The following is a 22944-nucleotide window of genomic DNA, read 5'->3' as shown; positions in this document are numbered from 1 at the left end:
GAGTTTTTCCATTACTCGTACGGTACATTTCATTAAAGCGTTTTAAAAAAAAGTATTTTAAAATATTACTTATTTCGAATACATTTACTGATGTAACGACGCAACAGTCATTGCATCTCTAAGAACTCCCCAGTTCCAGGCAGTGCTCATTTTCATTGGCGGTCTTAGTGGTGGAAATACCACGCATTTTCGGCAGGAATCAATGTCTCAACACAACTGTTAGTGCCCACAAATTGTTACTCATTTTATTCACCTTGAAAGGGTCAAGGATTATGAGCTAAGCCCGACAGCATAATTAAATAACAACCTTCAGATTGTGAATCGGGGGTTCTAAGCACAGACTCACTGTTATTCTGCATGCTTATCTAACAGCCTCCTTGCTACAGGCTACAGGACCGCACAGCCGGCGAGAGACACGCTTGCCATCTGCTCTTACACTGGAGACGTTTCAATGGACATCGACAGTGCAGGGTCCACCCAACACGTGCTGGCAGGCGACGCTCGCTTGGAGCACGGATTTTTATGAGACGGCGGCGGCGGCGCGTGCCAACAACCCAGACAAGGCTCGGCACAAGTTTGATGGCAGCGTGCACGCCCGTGTGTGTGTGTTTGTATGTATGTCGAACGGTGGCCGTAGTAGGAAGCGGTGGCCGTAGTGGGGAGCGGTGGCCGTAGCGGTCAGCGCTACGCTGCGCTACGACCCGAGTTCGATTCCCGCTCACGGCCAACACCGGTGTTAATTATCTGAACCAGTCATGGGTCTCCCCTAGGTCGCCTCAGCCTTGAGTAACCCGGTGTGGTGTGTAACCATCGTCACTGGGGAGACAAAGGCGGCCGGGCGTGGTGCTGGCCACCAAACCCTCTCGTGTGCCGTGCCGGCCTTCATAGGTGCTCGCTAACAGCACTTGCCTCAACAGTCTGTTATGTCTATGCGGGGGATCTTTGTTTTGTATGCCAATAAGTGCGGAAAGTGGTAGCGTAGCAGTTAGCGCATTGTACTACAAACCCGGAGACCCGAGAGCGATTCCAAGCAAAGGTTAACATCAGCGGCAACTGATATATAAATCGCTCCTGGGCTTCCCCTAGGTTCACTCAGCCATAAATGAGTACCTAGGTGCGGTGTGCAAGCATCAGCATCGGGGTGACAGAGGCGGCCAGGTGACGTTCTGGCCACACCCAAACCCCTCTTGCCCCTTGCAGGCCTTCATAGGTGCTCGCCAACAGCATTTGTCACAATAGTGTGTGTGTAGGCTGTATGGTTGACCTTTGGCCTTGCTTGCAACCAATGTTGGGGTACAAATGTGTGCGCGAGTGTGATAGCTTGTGTGCCTGTTGTTTAGCGGTCAGTACACATTACTATAAACTTGGAAATGTGGCCTCAAATATGTGCTATAATGCACATTATTTATTTTTACCTACGTGACTTTACCAAAAAAACCTGAGAGTATGCAGAGCACCAGTTGCGTTTAGTTCCTGAAATCTGATCTGGGCCTCTGCTAGTTTCATTCGGCCTCAAATGGGAACCTGGTGTATAATGTCAACAGTGGTGCAAATTCAAAAGCGACCAATTGTCGGCCTTGGTAGCTGTTGCCCTTACTGTCTATGACGTTACATGGGAGACCCCGTCTCTGTCAATACACTCTACACGCGTGTGTGTGTGTGCATAGGTGTGCGTGCATGCAGCTTTTGTTCAGCTGGATAGAGGGGGATAAACGGGCGCGGCACGGGCTGGAGAAGAGACGGAGTGATGTGGTACAAGAGGATGTGGAGCTGAGTGGACTTTCCCATGACTGGTACCAGCGGTGTCAAGATTGGCCTCTGTGGAGGAGGCTCGTGAAGGACGCTGCTGCTACTGGGCAGTTGGAGGCAGTCGCCCTCCAACAACAACGGAGGGCAGAGGAGCGACGCTCACAACAATGGGCGGAGTGCCGGGTGGCTAAAACACAGCAAGTTGGCACAGCAGCGGGCACAGGTGGTGTGCGCCCAGCCATCTCAATCAGTTGACCCTTGGCACCTGGGTCTGCCCCATGACCTGCCAGCGGGCGTTCAACACTTCACGTGACCTCAACATGCACGTAGCCTGGCTAAAGCGCCGAGGCGACGTCACCGCCACCTCGTGGCGAATACCGATTGTGGTGGTTGTGCATGTGTGCATTGCCCATTTTCTTCCTCTTTCCTCGCCACTTTACCCCTTCCCTCCCCTACCCTTTTGTGATCCCTAAGTATCCCTCTATCGCTGTCATTCATTCCTCAATCCATGTACGCCCCTGTCAGCTACATCATTCCATTCTGTCATCGTATTTTAAGCTACGTCAAGCACCTTGAACGAAGGCGCTCTATAAATAAAAATTAGATTAGATGCAGTGTTTATCACACTACGCTACAATCTAAGCATTGTCCATGCACAGCGCTAGTTGGCAAATTGTCAACTGAACCTGGATGGGATTCCAAGTACATAACATCCACTGTGTTAATCTCCATTTTGTACAGTGCCGATATGGCGAAACGGAAATTGTTATTTCTGCAAAGCCATTCGTGCTAGCAATATGATAACGGATGCCACCGTTTTATAGCAGAAGGCCTCACAGTTTAGGACCTGAGCAATATTCAAAGGAACTAAAATATTTATATATAAAAAGTGAAACGCTAGTAGTTGGAATGCCACACGTTTCTATGGCCAGGATCAGTTCTTCCACAGGACCACTGTTGACTAGACTGGAGGGTAACTACAGTAATCATTTCATGAAACGGAATGGTATGACGATAAGACTCCCGCATGGGACTAGAATATCAGGTCCCAACTGCGAATCCAACGCTCAAGGCACAGCAACCACCTGGCCAAACGCACAGAGAAACATGTGTCCTGTATAGCCTGTGTTATCTGAACCATTGGCAGTCATTACGGTCGCATTGAAGCATCAGTTGAAGCAGTTTCCCTCACGGTTCAGGCATCGAGATGTGTGTTCAGTAACTGGTTATTTCCTCTTTACGTGACCAAGTGTCAAGTTGATTTGTTTAACCAGGTGAGAACTCAAGAAACTAGGATGACTCTGATTTGCAAAAGTGAGCTGGGTATCAATCACCCACACGGTGTGGAAGACAGCATCGTTGCAGTAACATCACTAAAAGTGGGACCGAAAGTCAACTTTACATCGATATTTTAGCGATCGAAGCTTCAAACTCATGATGGGCGATCGCCCAGGACAAACTGCCGAGGCATGCGGCTACAAGATATGCGCCGTTTGCCCCTTTTCGCCCGAACAGCTTTCTGGTGCAATTAACAGTTGTTTCCCGCAAACTTGCCCTCCGGATATGTTTCACGACATTACTGTTGAAAAAACTACACCTCATCTTTAGCCTCTCTCTTCCAGGATGTCTCTGTACCGCTGGGCCAAAAGCGCATGTGCAAACAATGGCGCGTTGTGTAATAAAGGCAATTCTGTATTTACCTCACGGAACATGCTTTCGTAGGAAAAACATAAATAAACAATATTCCGTACCTCGTTCACACATTTATCTCTAGCAGCATGGCCTTCTGGGAGCGCATAATTTCAGAAGTATATTTTGTTACTTCTACTGTATTCTCCACAACACCTATGATTACACTATGTAACACAATTTTTGTTCCTGGGTAGTAAGTGTTATTTACTAATTGCTTATGCCTAAAAAGTATAGAAAATGGCTATTATTCCCCACAAACTTTTATTTAGTGACCAGGACATTTTGAAATTTACCAATTTTCAACGAGAAAAGGGGTGAATTTGTCTCTTTTCATTCGTAAAAAGTCAGAAAAAAACAACATATGAGTCAAAATGAACACGTATTTACTACAAAAAATTTAGAAGTGAGTAGTTTTTCGAGATTTAAGGATTATACTGTAAATCACTATCACGAATCTGTCCCCAAATGTAGTCTCCCATCATGTTCTCGTTATACTGTCTTTGGTAGCGGCGTTCAAAGTCCAGTATATCCTGGTGGAAGCGCTCGCCTTGCTCCTCCGAGTACGCTCTCATGTTCTTCTTGAATTGATCAAGATGAGCATCAAGGATATAGACTTTGAGGGACATTTTACAGCCCATTGTGCCTTAGTTCTTCACCAGAGTCTCAACCAGCTACACATAGTTTTCGACCTTGCGATTGCCCAGGAAGCCACGAACCACTGCGACAAAGCTGTTCCAAGCTGCTTTCTCCTTACTAGTGAGCTTCGTGGGGAATTCGTTGCACTCCAGGATCTTCTTTATCTGTGGTTCGACGAAGACACCGGCTTTGACCTTTGCCTCAGACAGCTTAGGGAAGAAGTCTTGAAGGTACTTGAGGGCTGCCGACTTCTTATTTACAGCTCTGACAAATTTTTCACAAGGCCCAATTTGATGTGCAGTGGTGGCATCAGCACCATTTGGGGGTCCACCAGTGGCTCCCACTTGACGTTGTTCCTCCTGAGCTCCACCTCTGTAATTTTCATCTGGATCTACATCTTCCTCCCTCTCTGACTTGCTGCTCTCTTCTGAAGATGGCTGTTCTCTCTCCGGAGGAGTGGGTACGGGGAGCTCATGGCAGTGTGGCACCAGGGCGATGGATGAAGGATGGTCCGGATACGTGATAGCAGGTGCATTCTTGCCAGTCTGACGTTTGGAAGGGTCCACCATGCAGAAGTAGCAGTTGCTTGAGTGGTCAGTGGGTTCCCGCAAAATTCTTGGGCTAGCGAACTTCATGGCTGTCTTTCCCCCTCTGTACCATCCTACAAAAATACATTTATTTCACCCATGACTAATGTGTAAGAGATTCTCGCAACATTTTTCATGTATATATTTTTTCAATAACATTGAAAATTGTAAAACGTTTTAAAAGTAAAAAACTTTTACAATTAAAATGTTTTTAACACATTGAATAACATAAAATTCCAAGCAACAATTGTACATCTTACCTTCCAGAGTGTTTTGCATTGCTCGCAGGTGAAATGAGGTGCCCAGGGTTTGTCTTGATCCCCGACAGGCATGCCGAAATATGCCTTGTAGGCCTCACCCATCTTAGCAGATGCTTCCACAGAGTACTCTTTCGCTCTTGCCTTGATAAATTGGCCGCAGACATAGCAAAATGCGTCTGCCGGATGCTTGCAGCCTCTTGATGCCATCTCAGAAAAATGCAGATACGTATCCACTTAGGGAGCTGGAACTAAACTGTATTTATACTATTATTTATATTACTGGAAAGTTATAGAATGTTCTAGAATTTACTCCAAGTTTACTGAGCACTGAATTTATCTGGAATGTTCTGGAAAATTGGTAAATTTCAAAATATCACTGTCCTAGTCACAAAATCAAAGTTTGTGGGGAATAATAGCCCTTTTCTGTACTTTTTAGGCATAAGCAATTAGGAAATAACACTTACTACCCAGGAACAAAAAATAAATAAATTGTTAGTGTTATTTTACCTCTTGCTTTCCCTGTAATTCATAGTGGACGACTGAGTTTGATGAGACCCCCATGTAAAATCCATAAAACAGTGCTTTTAAAGAAGGGAAATGTTGAGAAAAATATATATAAAATAGCAATAAATTTACATTAAGGAAACAGACCAATTTATCATTGCAATATGACATTTTAGTAGGCTACACCTGTTGCGAGCGGTTGCATCGCGATTGATTTGGTAAAAGTCAAAAGTCCGAGTGTCTCCCTCCTCACATGAGCACAGACTTGTACTCATTTCCATTGGCGATCCTGAGCCAGTGGCAAAAATTCCACATTCCTATGATGGGAGCCAGCAACTTCATGGGGCAACCACTGTCCATGTCCCACAAAGCTTTACTCATTTTGTCAACCCCGATGGAGAGATGGGTTAATTCGCCTCCCGATAAAGGTCATTAGAATTTGAACTGGCAACTTTCAAATTGTGAATTGAGCACTCTTAACACATCAATGCGATCAGATGTAATAACAGACACATTTACCAAGCCTGCAAGAAAAACATTGATGCGCAGATAAGCAAGCAAACGGAGATACCAATAAGACCGATAAGAAGACCCCAATAGGGCGATGCCAATGCGATTTGCGAAGAGGAGTCTGCCTATAAACTACTGTGAGTAAATCAGCAAGAAGAAACTGTACAGAAAATATCATTTTTCACTAATGTGGTTGCTTGCCGCAACATTGCATAATGTTTAAAGATGCAGTCATCTGCGTCAGTGCACTGTCACGAAAGATTATGACAGTCTACACTGTGCCAAGGAAGTACAAATTGTATTGTTGATGCACCAACTCTTGGGCTGGGATTGCAATGGTCCAAGTGTTTGCTTAAACCCCTCTGGCCAATGCTAATTATTAATCGAGAACACCTATCGTCAAAGAGACGTGGATGTTACCCTGTGTAAGTGTGATCTGCGCTTCTCTTGATTGGTTGGGACCAACTCAGCCCCAAACAAAGTGTTCTTCAGTTTTAAAGTCTCAAAGTGTATCCCTGCTGTAATGAGCATTGGGCGACATTTATCCCCCATTGGTGGCTGAGCCGGTGACAGGAACTGCACATTCCCATGAAGAGAGCCAGCCTATCCATCGGATAACCGCTTGATGACACGTATTTTATCGATCAAAGAATGTCAGGTCGAGATCAACCCAACTGTCATATGAACTCACAATCTTACCAAATTGTGGGATGGAGCGATCTAACCTCTCTGCCACCAGGCACTCTCCTTATTGACATAGATGTCCCTTTATACAACTTGAGGTGGTTTCCTAGGTAAATCCATCAGCAGCCATGGCCAATCCACTGCTGGAGGAAGGCCTCCCCAAGCCGCTGCCATCTCTCATGCTCGTGATGTAACAATCCACCCAGCACCTGCACACCACGAGTTGATTTCATCGTTCTAGATTTGAAGCTTTCGTGACTGCAAGGATTCATACTCTTAGTTCTTTCGGTAAAGTCACGTAGATATTTTGCTGTGACAGTTTCACCTGAAGACGGAAGCTTGTGTTGCCTCCGAAACGTCGTGATTTTTACTTATTTATTAATTTTAATTTCATTTTTTACCTACGTGACTTTACCGAAAGAACTAAGAGTATGTTTGATTTCATCGCTCCATCTCCCCAGTGGAGGTTCGCTGGGATGCATTCCAATCCTTCACTGCCACTCCATCATTTTTCTTGACCATCAGCCGCTATCCCTGCTGACAATGTTTGCTGCCCAAGCCCACTTGCTTTTCTCTCAATGCAATTCCCAGCATGCATCTCTCCATGCTTTTTCAGTTTTCGTTCAGCATTTGTCATCCAAACTCATGTGTCTGAAGCATGTGTCATCGCCGGTCGTATGCACTGATGAAGCATGTTGAACTCAAGGCCACATTGCTCTGTTACTTTTTTTTATTATGAAAATCAGCTTTCCAAAAGCATTGCAAACGGCTCTCGTCATCCACCTAATTTTTTCATTTGAAATTTGGATAAATAATCGGAGGTGGGGAGTCGGGGGATGTCACAGAGCTGGGAGGGTGTACGGGCAATATGAATTGGAAGCGAGGTCCCTGCTAAGGGGGACAGACTCTAAGTAAGTGGGGATGTGTGGTTTCATTGCTGTGTTGCGGTTTACATTGATTGCAATTGAGAGTCTGTGTGTGTGGTTTCACAATCCCGTTATTTATTCCCACGTTAGTGCATCGGCTATTGATGTGGAGGCGGCTCAATAAGATACAAGCTATATGGGTGCTTAGATGTGTTAAGGACATCAGGGAGAGCTGCTGGGAGAGTCGGGGGCGACAGACGAAAAAAACAAGTCTATGAATCCGGTGAGCATTAGGCATTCGTAAGAGTGAGAGGCCTCATTTTGGAGAAAAGCTCATTGATTCGTGCCCTTTGCTGACCCATGTGAGAGCTCGTTGAGATTCACAATTTCGCTTGGAAGAACAGAGTGCTGGACTCACAATAACCGGGTTGCAAGTTCAAATTCATGTCAGTTGTTCACCCAAGCCCATCATTCTCCTGGGGTCTACACACGGAGTATGATTTTGTGGGAAGTCAACAAGGTCGTCCTGATGAACAAAATGACCCCCGCCATGTGAATGCGTCATTTCTACCACTGGATCGAGGCAACCAATAGAGAGGAGCACTGCTTAAGTAATTAAATTAGGAGTGAGACACTTTGACTGGATTTTTGACCGTGCAGACAAGTTCACTAATGTATTTTGTGGGAAATTTTCAATGCTGCATTTTGGCTATGATGTCACTCAAACAATGATAAATGTAACGGCTGGGTTTTTAACATCTATTTCCTGACAGACAACACACTGTTACTTGCCCAAGTCGACTGCAAAATGTGACTACGATTAACAAGAAGCTGACAATGTGCATCACAGAGCGTTCCACAAACCGTTAATTTTCTTTACCCATAAAAAAAAACTTCACAAACAAACACTTGCAGATTTATGTGACAAGCGGCGATATGCGCAAAGCCCGGCCGGAAAAAAATATCGACGCGTAAACTCATCTCCAGAGCGGCACCACGAAGTTAATCTCCGTCCACCGCCGGGCTGATAAACCGTGGACGAACAATCCGTTCGGAGGTGACGCTACGGGAATTAGAGAAAGTGAGCAGTGGATCTCAGGACCGTTTCGCTCCTTCACGAGGCAGCCACCCCCCAACGCCCTCGTCCTGACTCGCCACAGCGGGCAGTGCTTTGAACCCGACAGTGGCCTCCTGAATCTGAGAACATCACATTCGAGCCAACCTTACACATTTGCCACGCAGCGTTTGACTTTTGACGTTCATCATGGGGGGGAGGAATCTATCTAACGCTTTGCACACAACTCATTTGCGCGCCTGGGCACGGTTGCGCCGCTGCAAAAAAGCAAAAAATCCCAGGTGAAATCCAAAAATGCTCGCCATGTTCATCATGAACTTGGCCCCGCAATAAGAAAAATATACCAAAGGCTAAATATTTGGGCGAAGGCTCTTCTTCAGAGCAGAGAGAATTATAATCTCTTGTAGCTGTAATGTGTGGTACTGATTTCCTTTCACACACACAAAACTCAATAATAAATTGGTCAAACATCCCATTACAGGATCCCGGTGAAAGAAACGCTCGCAACTCAAAAATAGAATACCCATGTTGCGTATAATGGGCATTTTGCTTTGTGGACATGTCCATTCCATACGAATATGGACTTTTCACCACCACCTCCTCAGGGCCTGGAAAGGAAATTAGTGCCACTGCCCCACATTCGGCGCTATGGCTGTTGATTTGACTGTTTCATATTCGTGTTTAAAGAGTGAGATTCAAATGTTGACCCAACGGCCTCAACACGTCACCTCGGGCAATTTACCTCACTGTGGGTAATGGAGACAATCTGCACAATATCATAAAAAAGGATATTTAACAAGTGAATTGAGCTCTAAAATCTACGAATGGCTGTAAACTAAACATGCGCAATGTTAGCTTAAAATGTGGTCAACCGTGCTGCATACAGTAGTTTCAGGCCAAAGTTGAATTGCAGGGGTACGTGTGTTTTATTATCTAAAATGACTTCAGCAGGAGTTCCAAGTGTGAGGTGCAGAGATGAGTGAACGTTTAAAGGGCAATGATAACATAAACAGCCACGTATGTTGGTAAAGGTTCACGAGTTCAAGGTACAGATTGCATCATCCTGTGTTCTCACACATACTTAGTAGCCTGCTTGCCCAGTTTGCAAAGCAGGAAAGTGGACCAGGCCTGGATTATTGTCACAGGAGCCTGCGAGCTGTACCCGGGCCGTGAAGCACTCACGCAGCTCCCCTTGTGAAGGGGGACTACCCCCAACCCCCTCTCTTTGAGCGAGGCCACCCTCAGACACAATCCCCACATCATGGTGTTAACAAGGAGGAGACAAGTGGCGTCAGTCCCGTCTCTCGTGTGAGGTCAACTTCAGTGCTGTGGCTTTTTGTAAACACAAAATTACCAAAAACAATATGAGCTTAAATTTCGATTTAAAGCTTTCGTGACTGCAGGGATTTATCTTCTTGGTTCTTTCGGTAAAGTCACGTAGAAGGGAAGTAATAAAATAATACTTTTTTATAAATAATAAAAAATGTATTATATTATTTTATTATATTATTTTATTATATTTTATTATTATATTATATTATTATATTATATTATTTTATTATGTTTTATTTTTATTATTTTATTACTTCCCTTCTACGTGACTTTACTGAAAGAACCAAGAAGATGAATATGAGCTTATTTTCAAAGAAAATAACAACAAAAGTTACTAAAAACTACGACGTTTCGATCGCAACACAAGTGTTCGTCATCAGGAAGAGGGGATAGCATATTCGCTAATGCAAACATGTGGACAAACTATTTCATATTCAAATATAGCCCAAGGATCAAAAACGAAGTGGGCAGGGCTAGTGATGTTAATGTGAGAAATTAGCAAGTTAATGTAAAATCGGAGAGCGGCCACCACGAGGAGGCGGAGGTGGCTGCGTTAATGTGAGAGATGAGCATGTTGATGGGAGATCGCAGAGCAGCAACGTCGAGCTCGGCGAGCGAGGTGGCTGTGTGAGTGTGGGAAATGTAACCTGTTAATGTAAAATCAGAGAGCCGAAAATAACAACTAACATCGGAAGGTGGTAGGATTAGAACATCACAGCCAGTTATGACTTAAACTGGTTGATAACGTCCATCCAATGATTGCTCAGTTTATACCCATCTTCTCGATTGAAGTCGTGTCTGTATATGTGGATGGCTTCATAAACGAATCTTTGTTTATAGCCAGTGGGTTGGTAAAGTACCTTCGTCTTAGAGAAATTAATTTCGCGTGAGCCCACCGCATTAAAACAATGATCAGCCACGGTCGAGGTATTGGTCCTACCGTGTTTCAGATCTGCCTTATGTTCACGAACACAGTCTGAGACATGTCGCTTCGTTTCCCCAATGTAACTACTGCCACAGACACAGCTTAGTTTGTAGACACCGGGGTATTGCATGTCAGGGATCACATACTTCACAGATGGAATCACATAACGAATTTTATGTCCCGTGTTAAATCGAACCTGGATGTTGTGTTTGCTCATGATTTTGGAGATTTTTTTGGTGACCCCTGTTATGTATGGCAAGGTGATGGTTTTGATTGGGTCCTCAGATGGTTCTTTCCCAAAGGTTGGAGTGATAGCTTTACGGATTGTGTAGTCTGAATATCCATTCATCTTGAGAGATTGGTGTACGTGTTCCAGTTCACTGGCTAGGTGATGATGGTCGGAAATACATAGAGCTCTATGGTGTAGAGTTTTGATGAGGGAATTCTTCTGGGATGGATGGTGGTGGGAGTCAGATTTTAGGTAGGCATCCGTATGGGTAGCTTTCCTGTAGACAGAGTGTCACATTGAGCCATCTGGTCTCCTTTCGATTAAAACATCCAAGAATGGTAGTTTGCCATCCTTTTCCACCTCCATGGTGAATTTGATGGCTGTATGTATGGAATTGAAGTGGTTGAGGAATTGGTTCAGAGCTGGTCGGCCATGTGGCCAGATGACGAATGTGTCATCTACATACATCTTCCAGAAGGATGGACGTAGAGTTGATGCCTGGATGGCATCTGTTTAAAATTTTCCCATTAAAACATTGGCTACAACTGGAGATAAGGGAGAACCCATTGGGGTACCTTCAACTTGTTTGTAGAAATTGCCATTCCAGATGAAGTAAGTGTTGGTGAGGCAGTGTCTCACCAGGGCCGGTACATCAGCATTCAGTCCTTGTTGGACCAAGTCTTCAATGATTGCAATGGTGTCTGGCACAGGAATTTTGGTAAACAAAGAGACTATATCGAAACTAACGAGCAAATCACCTGGAGATAGTGAGATGTCCTTAATTAACGATACCAAGTGAGCCGAGTTAAGTACAGCTGAGGTTGTCTTACCAGTGAATGGTTGTAAGGTCTCAGACAGAAATCGAGCCAGTTTGTAGGTGGGTGAGTCAATAGTGGAGACGATAGGATGAAGGGGTGTACCCCCTTAAGTCAAGATTTATCTTTCTCTATTTTGCCCCTTTCATAACGTTTGCCTTAAAAGACTAAAATTTAATATGAACAAAAAAACAATAAATGCTGCCATTCAGTTTCAGGCTCCAGCTCGCTCGACACAATAACAGTCTTATCACAGCACGCACTGTCCTCTTGTCATCCACAGCGCCGGCTGGCATTGTTCGGACAACGTCGAACCACGCGGCCCCCTCTAATTACGACGGGGCTTGTGCAGTCAATGCCCCCTGGCCCTTTGGCCCCTGTGGCTGACAGCTGCTGCCCCTGAGGCCGCTCTATGAGCACTGGTCGTCGCTCATCCGCCCATGCTGAGCACCAGCTGCTCCACGGCCACACTCATTAAGCAGGCACCAATTGAACGCCGGGGGTGTGTGGCGGTGACGGCGTAAGCATGGCATCCTGGTGATTTGGAGATAGGGTTCGTGGATCGTGCAGAATATAAGCATGTTCGTGAGCCTGCTATCTAGTAGAGTAAGATGGCTGTAGGGCAAGTAGGTCACTGAGTCTTTATTCCCGTGTATGTTTGGGTTTTCTCCACATATTTGCATCTACTGGTGCATGCCATAAAACACAGCAATTATTCATTCAAACCACCCAATACACGACAATTCAGAGAACAAATTTGAGAGATTTTTCCTGGATAAAAGAATACTTTTTGAACAATTAAATGTTAATTAATTTGAGAGATATCAGTTGCCATGACCACCAGGTGGCTTCTGATAAAGTTGTGCAGCCACGACAAGCAGTGCTCATTTTAGAGACCCCAAAGCGGTGATGATGATGGGGCCGAGTTCGCCTTGGCTGGAATTGATCTCATGATACTGAACTCCAAGATATGCTGATAGAAACAAATTATTACGGAGGTTATTTGGTTGATGGACCAATATGTTACGTAATTGTATGCTAATTATCAAGATTATCACGGGACTTTTTTTTGCCAGTATAAAAGTATGAAAAATAAGAATAGGTTTTACCATTTCTGGCAATAAAACAGGTGTTAAGATGTTCAAACACCCAATAGATACCTTTTGGAGTTGGCATAGGCAGATTGAAAAATATATTTCTTTAGAACTGATGTTTTTGTTTACGTAGCCAAACGATTATCACGGTTGGCTACGTACGGTGCGAAAGAAGTTCAACGTACATACATGCCCATTTGAGCATGGAGACATCCTGACATGGATAACCACCATTGGACAACCACTGCTACGGGAAGTCAACAGTGGCTATCCTATGGAGAAACTGACACCTGCCATTAAAAAAACCTGGAACTTCCAAGATTGGCCTGGGACCACTAACCAGGATCAGTGCCAGCCAATGTTAGTTTAGTATAAGCACACATGCCAATACATTCCCTTGATAGTGATGAGCAGACATCGAAATATATTCATCATTATAAGTGGAATTATCATCCGTAACGAAGCCACTGCTGGATGAAGACTTCCCCAAGCCGTCGCCATCTCTCACGACCCTGCGATGTAACAACTGAACTGGAGTATGCCGTTCTAACAGCCGCTCGCGGTGAACTCTTCTGTGTGCGTCTTGGCTCTGCATTGCGAAGCGGGAGAATACTGCAGGACATCTGTCCATCTGTCAGCGCAGTGTCTATTCTGAGCGCTGCCCGTTGAACAGCATGACACAGGTTCAGCGCGTCTGTTTACGTTACTCTACCGTCCTTCCAGAGTGCCTATTCAAAGCCGAAAGCCCCTGCCCCGACAGCAATTTAATACAATAATTGTCGTCAACGTAACCCAAGGGCAATCCTCTTCTCACTGCACTCATCTAAAATGTTAACATAAACCGCCGACGCCAACTCCACATTCTAATGATTTACGTACATCGGGTTCATTATGCATCAGGCACACGGGGATGTTTTTAATTCGTGGGAGGTTGGCGGGGGGGTGTGGAAAGTAGCCACCGGGGATCTATGTTGAGTAACGGGGGGTCCCGTGAAGGCTACTGAAGGGGTGCAGCATGTGCTTTAACTTTCCGTCTTAAAAGATTTATTTTAAGTATGCACACATCTTATTTTGTCCCATGTTGTGCATTGTACAGCATCCTAAGATGTGGCTACATTTTGACGCCTTAGAAATCCAAATTCTGTTTAAATTGCATCTCCCCCACCCCTCTGTGTCCAATTTTTTTTTATTAAAACGGAATTTGCTGGGTATTTGTTGTTACGCAAGCAGCTGCACGACACTGCAGTTAAAGTTTTAAATTACAGCAAGCCCTTGCTTATTAGTGTAACGGCTTGGCAGGATTTAACTCCTGAATCACTCGGCCGAATACCCAGCTTGTTACATAACAGCAGCCAAGTTATTGAAATTGTCCTGTCATCCACAATATTGCAGGTCACCAAACGAACCCAGGACACAGAATGTGTAATTCACACTTATTTCCAGAATTGCAATAAAACCCTCCTGCTATTTTTGTCCTCTTTGAAAATAATGCACTCAATTTGCCTGCCAATCCTGTAAATCAGAAAGATTCAATACAAGATTTTGTTCATAAATAAACGGAGTTGGTGATTACAGAGCGACATGTGTTAATGGTAACTCCACTGGCTTTCTCTTTTTCCTGGTCACCTTTAAAAACGAGGCTAGCAGTAGCTCAATAAAAGGCTGGAGGGATGAAAGCACATATTAATATACTGTACAATACAGTAACACATAAGCGTGTGTGTAAACTCAAAGAAGCAATGCAAATGAGCAATGCGCGACAGATCTATGGGCGGAAACATGAACGTGATTTGACTTCTTAAGACTTTTCGTCTTAAGTTTCAGGAGGGTAACTGCCAAGTTTTCGCAGTGGGGGTGAGGGGGCAATGATTGCTGTGTGTAAATAAAATTTTAAAAAATTCAGGTAAATTGTAAAATTTGCTAAAAATTTGGCCCATGACGCGGGCACACATTGGCCTACTCTTGGAAATGTTCTGCCCGTCCCGGAGGTTCATGGTTCAACTCCGGCGGCTACCCTGGTTATTACTGCGGGTGAATTAACTGTAAAACAAAAACATGCGCCGTCTGCCTCACAGTGGACATTAGAGGACTCGTGACCGTCATTTACAAAGAGTAGGTCCATTATGTGTTGGCGTCATGGTCCAAATTTGAATAATTACTCCAAAATTACTAAATTTGGATTATACATAGAAATCATTGCCCCCGACTGCAATACTTGGCAGGACCCTCTTGTAAAATACTCATGACATTCATTAATGCTTTCTCGGGTCAACAAGCATAATAATACGCAAGATATATTTTGGTCGTCCTCATCCAGTTGTGCCAAATCCACATTCCCATGACTGGATCCAGTTTATACAATAACATCTGAAGAATAATTGAAAATGGTCACCATTTTTTCGACCCCATGGGGATGATGGTTGAGCCAACTTCTAACCAGAATTTGAAGTAATTCATAACTTTCCAATTGGGAGTCAAGAGCTCTATTTCATTACCACACACCACTCATACTTTTAAAATATTTAATATTAATACTTTACAGGTCTAAATATTATAATTGCTATCGAAAAGAACATATTCTGGTGTTTCTGGTTAAGTGTCATAGTTAAGAGCCAAGAGTAATTTCATTACATTCTCGTCCCATTGTAAACCAATATGCATAAGCTACGGCAGCCAATAACTCAAAGCAATGACTCATTTATGAAGAGACTAGACACAAATGCTCGAATGACGTGATAAATAAAAGAAAACAGATGTACTGTTTTTCTGCGCGTATGTATGTTGAACTTCTTTCGCGCCATACGTAGCCAAACGTGCGAATCAGAGCTTCGAGGGAGGACATAAAACTAAACTTCAAAAGCAGTTTCAAATAAATGAGTATTGAATCTACATTTAAAAGTGCATAGCTCCAGTGGCTTCCTAATATCAGAAGGAATAGCGTTCCAGACGGCCGCAAAAGCGCATCTGAAAGCACGCGATGCAGTGCAACATTGTACAGCCATCAGAAAGTCATCACCCAAGCATCACAGATGCCAATGTGGCCTGAAATGAGGAGAACACACTGACATGTTTCTCTAATAATAATAATAATTTACAGCTTTGCCAATACACTTCTGGATGAAGGCCTTACCGCACTGTGTTGGCCATGAGGGTTATTTGATTGTCGTTTACCACGTCAGATGTGTGAGGTGATGAAGCAGTAGGCGACGAGAGGTCCCAGGACATCACTCACCGCTGATGCTGGACGAAGCCAGCAATCAAGCTCAGATAGCTGGGTTCATAGAGCTATTTCAACTTTTTGGTTTTATTTTACCAGGTAATGCCCACCGAGCTATAGAGTTACTTTTCAGAAGCGACTTGAACACAAATGATACCTAAACGAAGTGGCTTATCATACGGAAACTTATCGCAACCAAATACTCAATACAAATGTTTCTAATGTGGAGAGGAAAACCGGAGGATGCGGACAAAAAGCCGCGCAACCGAAGGGAAAACACGCAAATTACATAAAACAGGCGTCAGGGTTGGGATCGAACTCACGACCTGCATACCAGGCGAGGGAGTTAATATCTCGGCACCGCGGCACCCAGCATTGTGGTAAATCAATAATCCACTGCTACCTCTGCTTGAGGCACTATCTTTGTCAAGCAGTATCGTGTCTCCCTGCTCAAATGAGCATTTGGCTGTGCTGGTGGCCCTCAGCCAGTGATCTACAATCCTACAACAGGTGCTGTGCTATGGTCCAACCACTCCGCACCTCGCAACCGCACTCTTCCATAAATCCATACAGCGAGAATTTGGATTAGTCACTAAATCTGACATTCCAGTGTGTAATGCTGCCGTACAAGAACTGGAAAATTCCAGAGAGAGGTGGCGACATAGCAAACGATGGCCATGAAGATTGGGGCATGTTGAAATGGGAAAGCAAAAGCAAACATGCATGAAGACAAACATAAGGGTATGCAATGTTGTTACGTAATTTACAGTTCGTGTAAGAAACAGCAGTTGGGCCGGGAAGAATCAGCAAGCGAAATAGATATTGGCTGAATCCTACAGCTCAGTTGGCCATCACAGACTGCCTTTTTTTCCCAGATTGTTCCGCAGCTCGTTTTACCAAAACTGAACACATCCCCCAGGCCACCAGCCCCATTTTGCGAGGTAAATCGCCATCCCAGTCCCTAAGGGTTGAGAGATCTCAACGTAAAAACAAACGGATGTGTGGATATTAATACAAAGATAAAAGGTACGGCAAGAGACCTGTCTTTCTGCAAAAGGTAATAGAAAGTGTAAGAAATACAATATTGGTCTGTACAGAAAAACATAATATGGCGTTATTTGTTGAGGACTCGGAGCACCAATAATGTTAAGCCAGTGCCAAATCACTGGTTGTAAGTGCGGTTATAATTGTGCATTTTGCAAGCATGGGAAAAAACACATCACCATTGTCCATGCGATTACAGCACCAGCTGTAGGAGAGCCTGAGGGTGGATTGCACATGAAGTTAATAATGTATCTGATCGGGTGGTGCTGTGCTCCAGGTCCATGAATCACAACTGGACGATTATCTGAACTAGCCTTGGGCCTCCCCTAGGTCGCCTCAGCCTCAAATGAGTACCTGGTGCAGTGTGTAAACATCGCCACTGCGGAGACAAAGGTGGTCGGGCGTGGTGCTGGCCACTCACCCCGTCGTTCATAGCTGCTCGCTAACAGCACATTCCTCCAAAAGTCTCTGAAGGCTACGCAGGGGGTGGGAGGAGGGATATTTGCCTTTTGTTTGTTATATGATCCTTATGGCAGCACCCTGGGGTACCAAATTATAATAAATGGCCGAGGCAATTAAATATTATATTTCTGGGACACTATTTTTTCCAGGGGTGTACTTCACTCCGCGACTGGGGTACCAATCAATCCGAAATCAGTGCAACACTCTGCGATGTCAAAACGCAGTGAGGACGATTGCACTGAAACCCTGAACGCTGGTACGCACCGTGGCGGTGCATCGTGAGTACAGCTCGTCGAGATGAGTCGATTGTCGTATCGCCGACCATCAACAGACTCAAAATGACTGCATCACGGACATTATGCCAGAGCCGAGCTACTATTGTACCCCGGGGTTACCGCCATGAGGTTCATGTGAATAAGTTCCAAATGTATATTTGAAACACTGCTTAAGGTCGTCACGGATCCCCATGGTATTGTCCCAAAGAAACCACAGCTTCTCTTCGCACTCCATTATGCAATCCGCAGCTGCGATGCATGGCTTCATGCCACGTGGGTATGAAACCAGAAGCCAGCCAAGGTCCACTGAGCTGGACCGTGCCTGATGCGACCTGTCCACACGTGATAGTTCAACGAAGTGGCTTGTCACGTGGAAATTTCGAGCAGCCAAATACAGTACTCTAGACGTATGTTGATTCTAAATGTGGAGGGGAAAACAGGAGGACCTAGAGGAAAATCGACGCGGCCACGGGAAGAGAGACATGCAAACTCCAAATATCCAGCAGGCGTCACAGGGTCGGGATCGAACCCACGTATTCCTGTATAGCAGGCGAGGTAGTTCACATCTCACCACCGAAGTGCCCCAACTGCAAAGACTGCAAATCCACAAGACCCCTGACAATCACATCCCATTAATCATCAACCCAATTCGTGGCAATTGCACCACGATTGACACGCATGAACATCAGCATACTGCTAATCAACCATTAACCAGCGCGTGTCGAGCAAATAAGCCGACAGCGACAATATATATGAACCACATCGAACTAACCAGGCCAACATCCATCACTCTACTGATAAGCGAGACATGACTACGTGCAGTGTCACACCGTAACGCACCAACCATCAGCACTACACTACTCACCACACAGCTCCAGGCAAGGACGTCCACCACTCATCACACCAATCGTCTCCACGATCACACACACCGACCATGGCTCGCAAACCATTTACCCACGACACAATTGAAAACTTTACATAAAAATGGAAATATACATGGCTGACCGTACTACTTTCCAGCCATTTAATCACCACGCCACGTATTAACCCCCCCCACTTGCACTCATTATGAAGAGCAAGAGGACCCATTAACCACACCACTCGCCCCCGTTAACCACATCACCCACACCCATTCACCACACCACTCACACCCATTCACCACACCACTCACACCCATTCACCACACCACTCACACCCATTCACCACACCACTCACACCCATTCACCACACCACTCACACCCATTAACCACACCACTCACACACATTCACCACACCACTCACACCAATTCACCACACCACTCACACCCGTTAACCACACCACTGACACCCGTTAACCACACCACTGACACCCATTCACCACACCACTCACACCCATTCACCACACCACTCACACCCATTAACCACACCACTGACACCCGTTAACCACACCACTGACACCCATTCACCACACCACTCAAACCCATTCACCACACCACTCGCCCCCGTTAACCACATCACCCACACCCATTCACCACACCACTCACACCCATTAACCACACCACTCACACCCATTCACCACACCACTCACACCCATTCACCACCACACAGCCGCCCTGTGCCCGCACTTACCACCCACTCCCGCACTCGGTTGTGGAAATTCTGCTCCCGCAGCGCGACATCGTCTTCCATTTCACCGCGTCCCACGGGACGATGACATGACAGCGCGCAGACGAGGGCGCAAGGGCTGCCCCCGCTGTGCTGCCTAGTCCACGCGTGCTGCCCTCCTCGTCACGTACCGCCCCTACCCACCACCACCACCACGGTCCAGTGCACGTGCTGCCCCCACGGTCCACGTGTTATCCCCCCACCCTCCTCCTCCTCTTCGCGGTTGCCCGCGCGCTGCCCTCCTGCGTCGCGCGCTGCCCCCCCTCTGCCGGCAGCGTCTCGCGCCGCCGCTCTTCCGACTCAAAGTGCCCCGCCCACGTCCACAAGTCACGCCTCCGTGTCTGACGTCACAATGCCATATATAGAGAGAAGAGTGACGTGGGGGTGAGGAGTTCCCCAGTGTGACGTCACGTACACGTGGGCGCCGCGAGCGGTGGCTGGCGGGCGTCCTCGTGCTCGGCAATCGGTGTCGGGGGCATCCCCGCTAAAGGGCGTGGTGTCCCCGAGGTGGAATCATGGGTTCCTTAGGCGATACGTGTGTTTGTGTCAGACAGAGGTCGTCTTGCGGATGGATTTGATCGTCGCCATAGAAATGAGGAGTTTCCAACATTTTAATTATTCAAGTACCTGTACCATGTATAGGGACGTCTCCGTGTCTCTCTCTCTCTCTACCCTCTGATATAACCGATGGACCTACCTGCCCACCCTCCAAAATGTATTTCGTTTCGCCTCCGATGCATATGGATCAACTCGGTTCTTCCCTCCGGACTTGATATGCTGAGTACAGTAGTTGAGTACCAATTTGGAAAATGTCAAGTGATTTTCATATTTTATGTATTTACTACATTTCTTACCTTATGCTATTCGTTGCGCACGGTTGCACTTTACTTTTGCTCAGTCGGTGTTAGCCGCTCAGGGCGTTACAAGTTTCTCTTTTCATCCCTGTTGCTCTATGCCCCCTCTACCGTTCCCGTTGTAATGTGCACCGATGCTCATTTTTATTCAGGACGATGTTGGCACGTAAAATAAAGATTGTATTGATATGGGGGGAATGCCCCCCCCCCACCCCCATCGTGAACACTGCCAAAGGAGATGAGTGTTGCCCATTTATATTTGGAAAACCGAGATACAGAGTCGAGTACACAATGTGTCATGTAGGCACACTTGGCATGAATGTTACAACGATCCATATGTAATAAGAATGACACCAGTAAGCACCGTTTTATAGGTCATGTGACCCCTTACAGCTGCTTTGGATGGAACGTTCTGACCGAAGCCAATATCATAAATGCCACATTCATTTGAACTATTTCTATTTGAAAGTATTTGAATCGTTTATGATTTTTTTACTGAACTATTAAAATCTGCGAGCAAAATATTAGCATTATCTAATTAAATAGTATGTAATTATTTCATTAAATAATACAACACCTTACATTTAATCAATGATAAAATAAATGCACTTGTATAAGTGCTTAAATGTTGTCAATTATTTTTCCAGGCATGTGTGTTTGTGGCTGTGGGAAAAATCAACAATACAAGATGGCATTCAAAGCTCTACACGGGAGGGTACACGAACCGACTTGCTGGACTGCTATCTGGACACCTCGAGCCCAACGCATCCCTGCGTGATTCACCAACCCTTGCCTCCAATTCACTGGACCACAGGTGTGCACCACTGATGCTACTGCTGCTGTATTATAGGATTATGTTGCTGCCAATGCTGTTTGCTGCTAATGATGTTATATATCCAGGAAAGCTGAGACTCAAGTCTTCTTTTTATAAACACTGTTTGTGGTTACTCTCAATCACAATGGTTTTACGAGTTAGAGATTATTTATAACACATTCACATAAAGATCCCTGTGTTGCCCATATCACCCCATAAGGACAAGTATCTTGAGTTTGGGTGGTGCAGGGGTAATTGTAAGTTAAACAACATTTTTTAATAGTAATATATTCACAATGACAAAAAAATGTTTTTATGAATAATCACGTTTTTATTCTTTTTCTAGGATAAATCTCCAAAATTTTATTGCAAAATATTTCATAACAATGACAAAATCAACAACTCTAACTAATGAATTGGTTTGCAAAATGTATTCTTATATATTTGCTACATAAGATAAATATATTTTTGATTACATTTCAACCAGGATATGGTCAACTCCCATGACACTCATGTGCTATATAGGTAAGATATTTAATTCTTCCCATTAAGAATAAGCTGCTTGAATCTCATATCAAATGACAAGTACTGTTACAGGGCAACCACTCAATGCAATATCAAGTATTGATATGGGATTAAAGCCACAAATCAATAGTCACAGTCGAAGTGTCTCCTTACTCCAGTTGTAGCTCTGTGCTCATGGTGGTAAATCAAAATGACCACTGTTGACTCCACAAAGATGTACTCATTTTGTTAACCCCAATAAATGGTGGACTGAGCCAACTCCAAATAGAATAACTTGTGTCTCCCTGCTCATTTGAACTGATGTCTCCCTCCTCATTCAGGCAAGGGGACACTTTAACTTGAGCTAATTCTTTGGTCATTGCGGTACACACAGGAAAGTACACCGGCACTAAAGCATATCTGTGAATACAGACAAGTCTGGTAAGCAGCCAGCTCTGTTTTTTCGGCCGCACCACTCCCCTCTGGACAGCACAGCTGCCCTAGTCAGCTGTGTTGAGGCTGTGCTGTGTGAGCTTGCTGCCAGCTGGGCTGATGCTCTGGAGCTCCTTGGAAGAGATGGAGGCCCCTTTGCCGCTCCGTGGAGTCTGTGTGTGCCGCTCGGTCGATGCCAAAATCATGTGCTGGGAGAGGCTGTGGGCAGTTAGTGATGTTGAACAATTAATGGAAGTCATAGCGGTGAGCCCATTAATGGTCAGGTTGCCTCACATATATACATATTTACCTTCAAAACCTCCAAGTGTCTCTATACTCAAGTACAGGGTAGTGATTGTCTCCATTGATTGCCCTCACATGATGATATTCCAAATTTCTGCAATCGTTGTCGGTGCTTTGCTCTCCCTCTCCCCCTCGCACCTCCAGGCACCGTACTTCTAGCCCCGCCCACTCCCCCCCCCCTCCCCCCCTGCCCCCCCTGCCCCCCCCCCCCCTGCCCAGTCTCACGTTCCAGTCCCTAGCGCACACGCAACACTCCCCCTCCCCCTATTCCCCCACCGTCCTCTCTGACTTATATAAACCCCTTAACTCTGGCATCTCTCCCACTTCAGTAAAACAAATTGCTGTGGCTGTCACACCTGATTATGATTGCTTGTGTTGCAATCGAAACGTCGTGATTTAATTAATTTATTTTAATTTTTTCACCTACGTTACTTTAC

General features: G+C 45.2%; 2 protein-coding genes across 7 annotated transcripts in view; both read right to left on the bottom strand.

Annotated features, from left to right (window-relative positions):
- Nucleotides 1–19753, bottom strand: part of LOC133344910 (protein LMBR1L-like) — a 63859-nt gene extending 44106 nt beyond the window's left edge. For 2 of the 3 annotated variants that reach the window (XM_061555239.1, XM_061555238.1), the window contains exon 1: nt 4925–5136. In XM_061555239.1, the coding sequence (XP_061411223.1) occupies nt 4925–5131 (207 nt within the window). In that variant the 5' untranslated portion in view covers nt 5132–5136. Of the gene's footprint in view, nt 1–4924; nt 5137–19564 lie in introns of those variants that run through there. The other variant, XM_061555240.1, reaches the window with a different exon arrangement.
- A 1816-nt stretch (nt 19754–21569) lies between these two features.
- The window catches only part of CFAP65 (cilia and flagella associated protein 65), a 35392-nt gene continuing 34017 nt past the window's right edge, over nt 21570–22944 (bottom strand). For all 4 annotated transcript variants that reach the window (XM_061555245.1, XM_061555246.1, XM_061555243.1 and 1 more), the window contains exon 34: nt 21570–22423. In XM_061555245.1, coding sequence (XP_061411229.1) covers nt 22273–22423 — 151 coding nt within the window. In that variant the 3' untranslated portion in view covers nt 21570–22272. The remainder of the gene's footprint in view (nt 22424–22944) is intronic.

This window comes from Lethenteron reissneri, chromosome 20 (assembly GCF_015708825.2).
Source record: "Lethenteron reissneri isolate LAM-NWPU_2019-01 chromosome 20, ASM1570882v1, whole genome shotgun sequence".
NCBI lineage: Eukaryota > Metazoa > Chordata > Hyperoartia > Petromyzontiformes > Petromyzontidae > Lethenteron > Lethenteron reissneri.
Note: the sequence above shows the minus strand (reverse complement) of the source record. Positions and strands in the feature narration are given on the sequence as shown.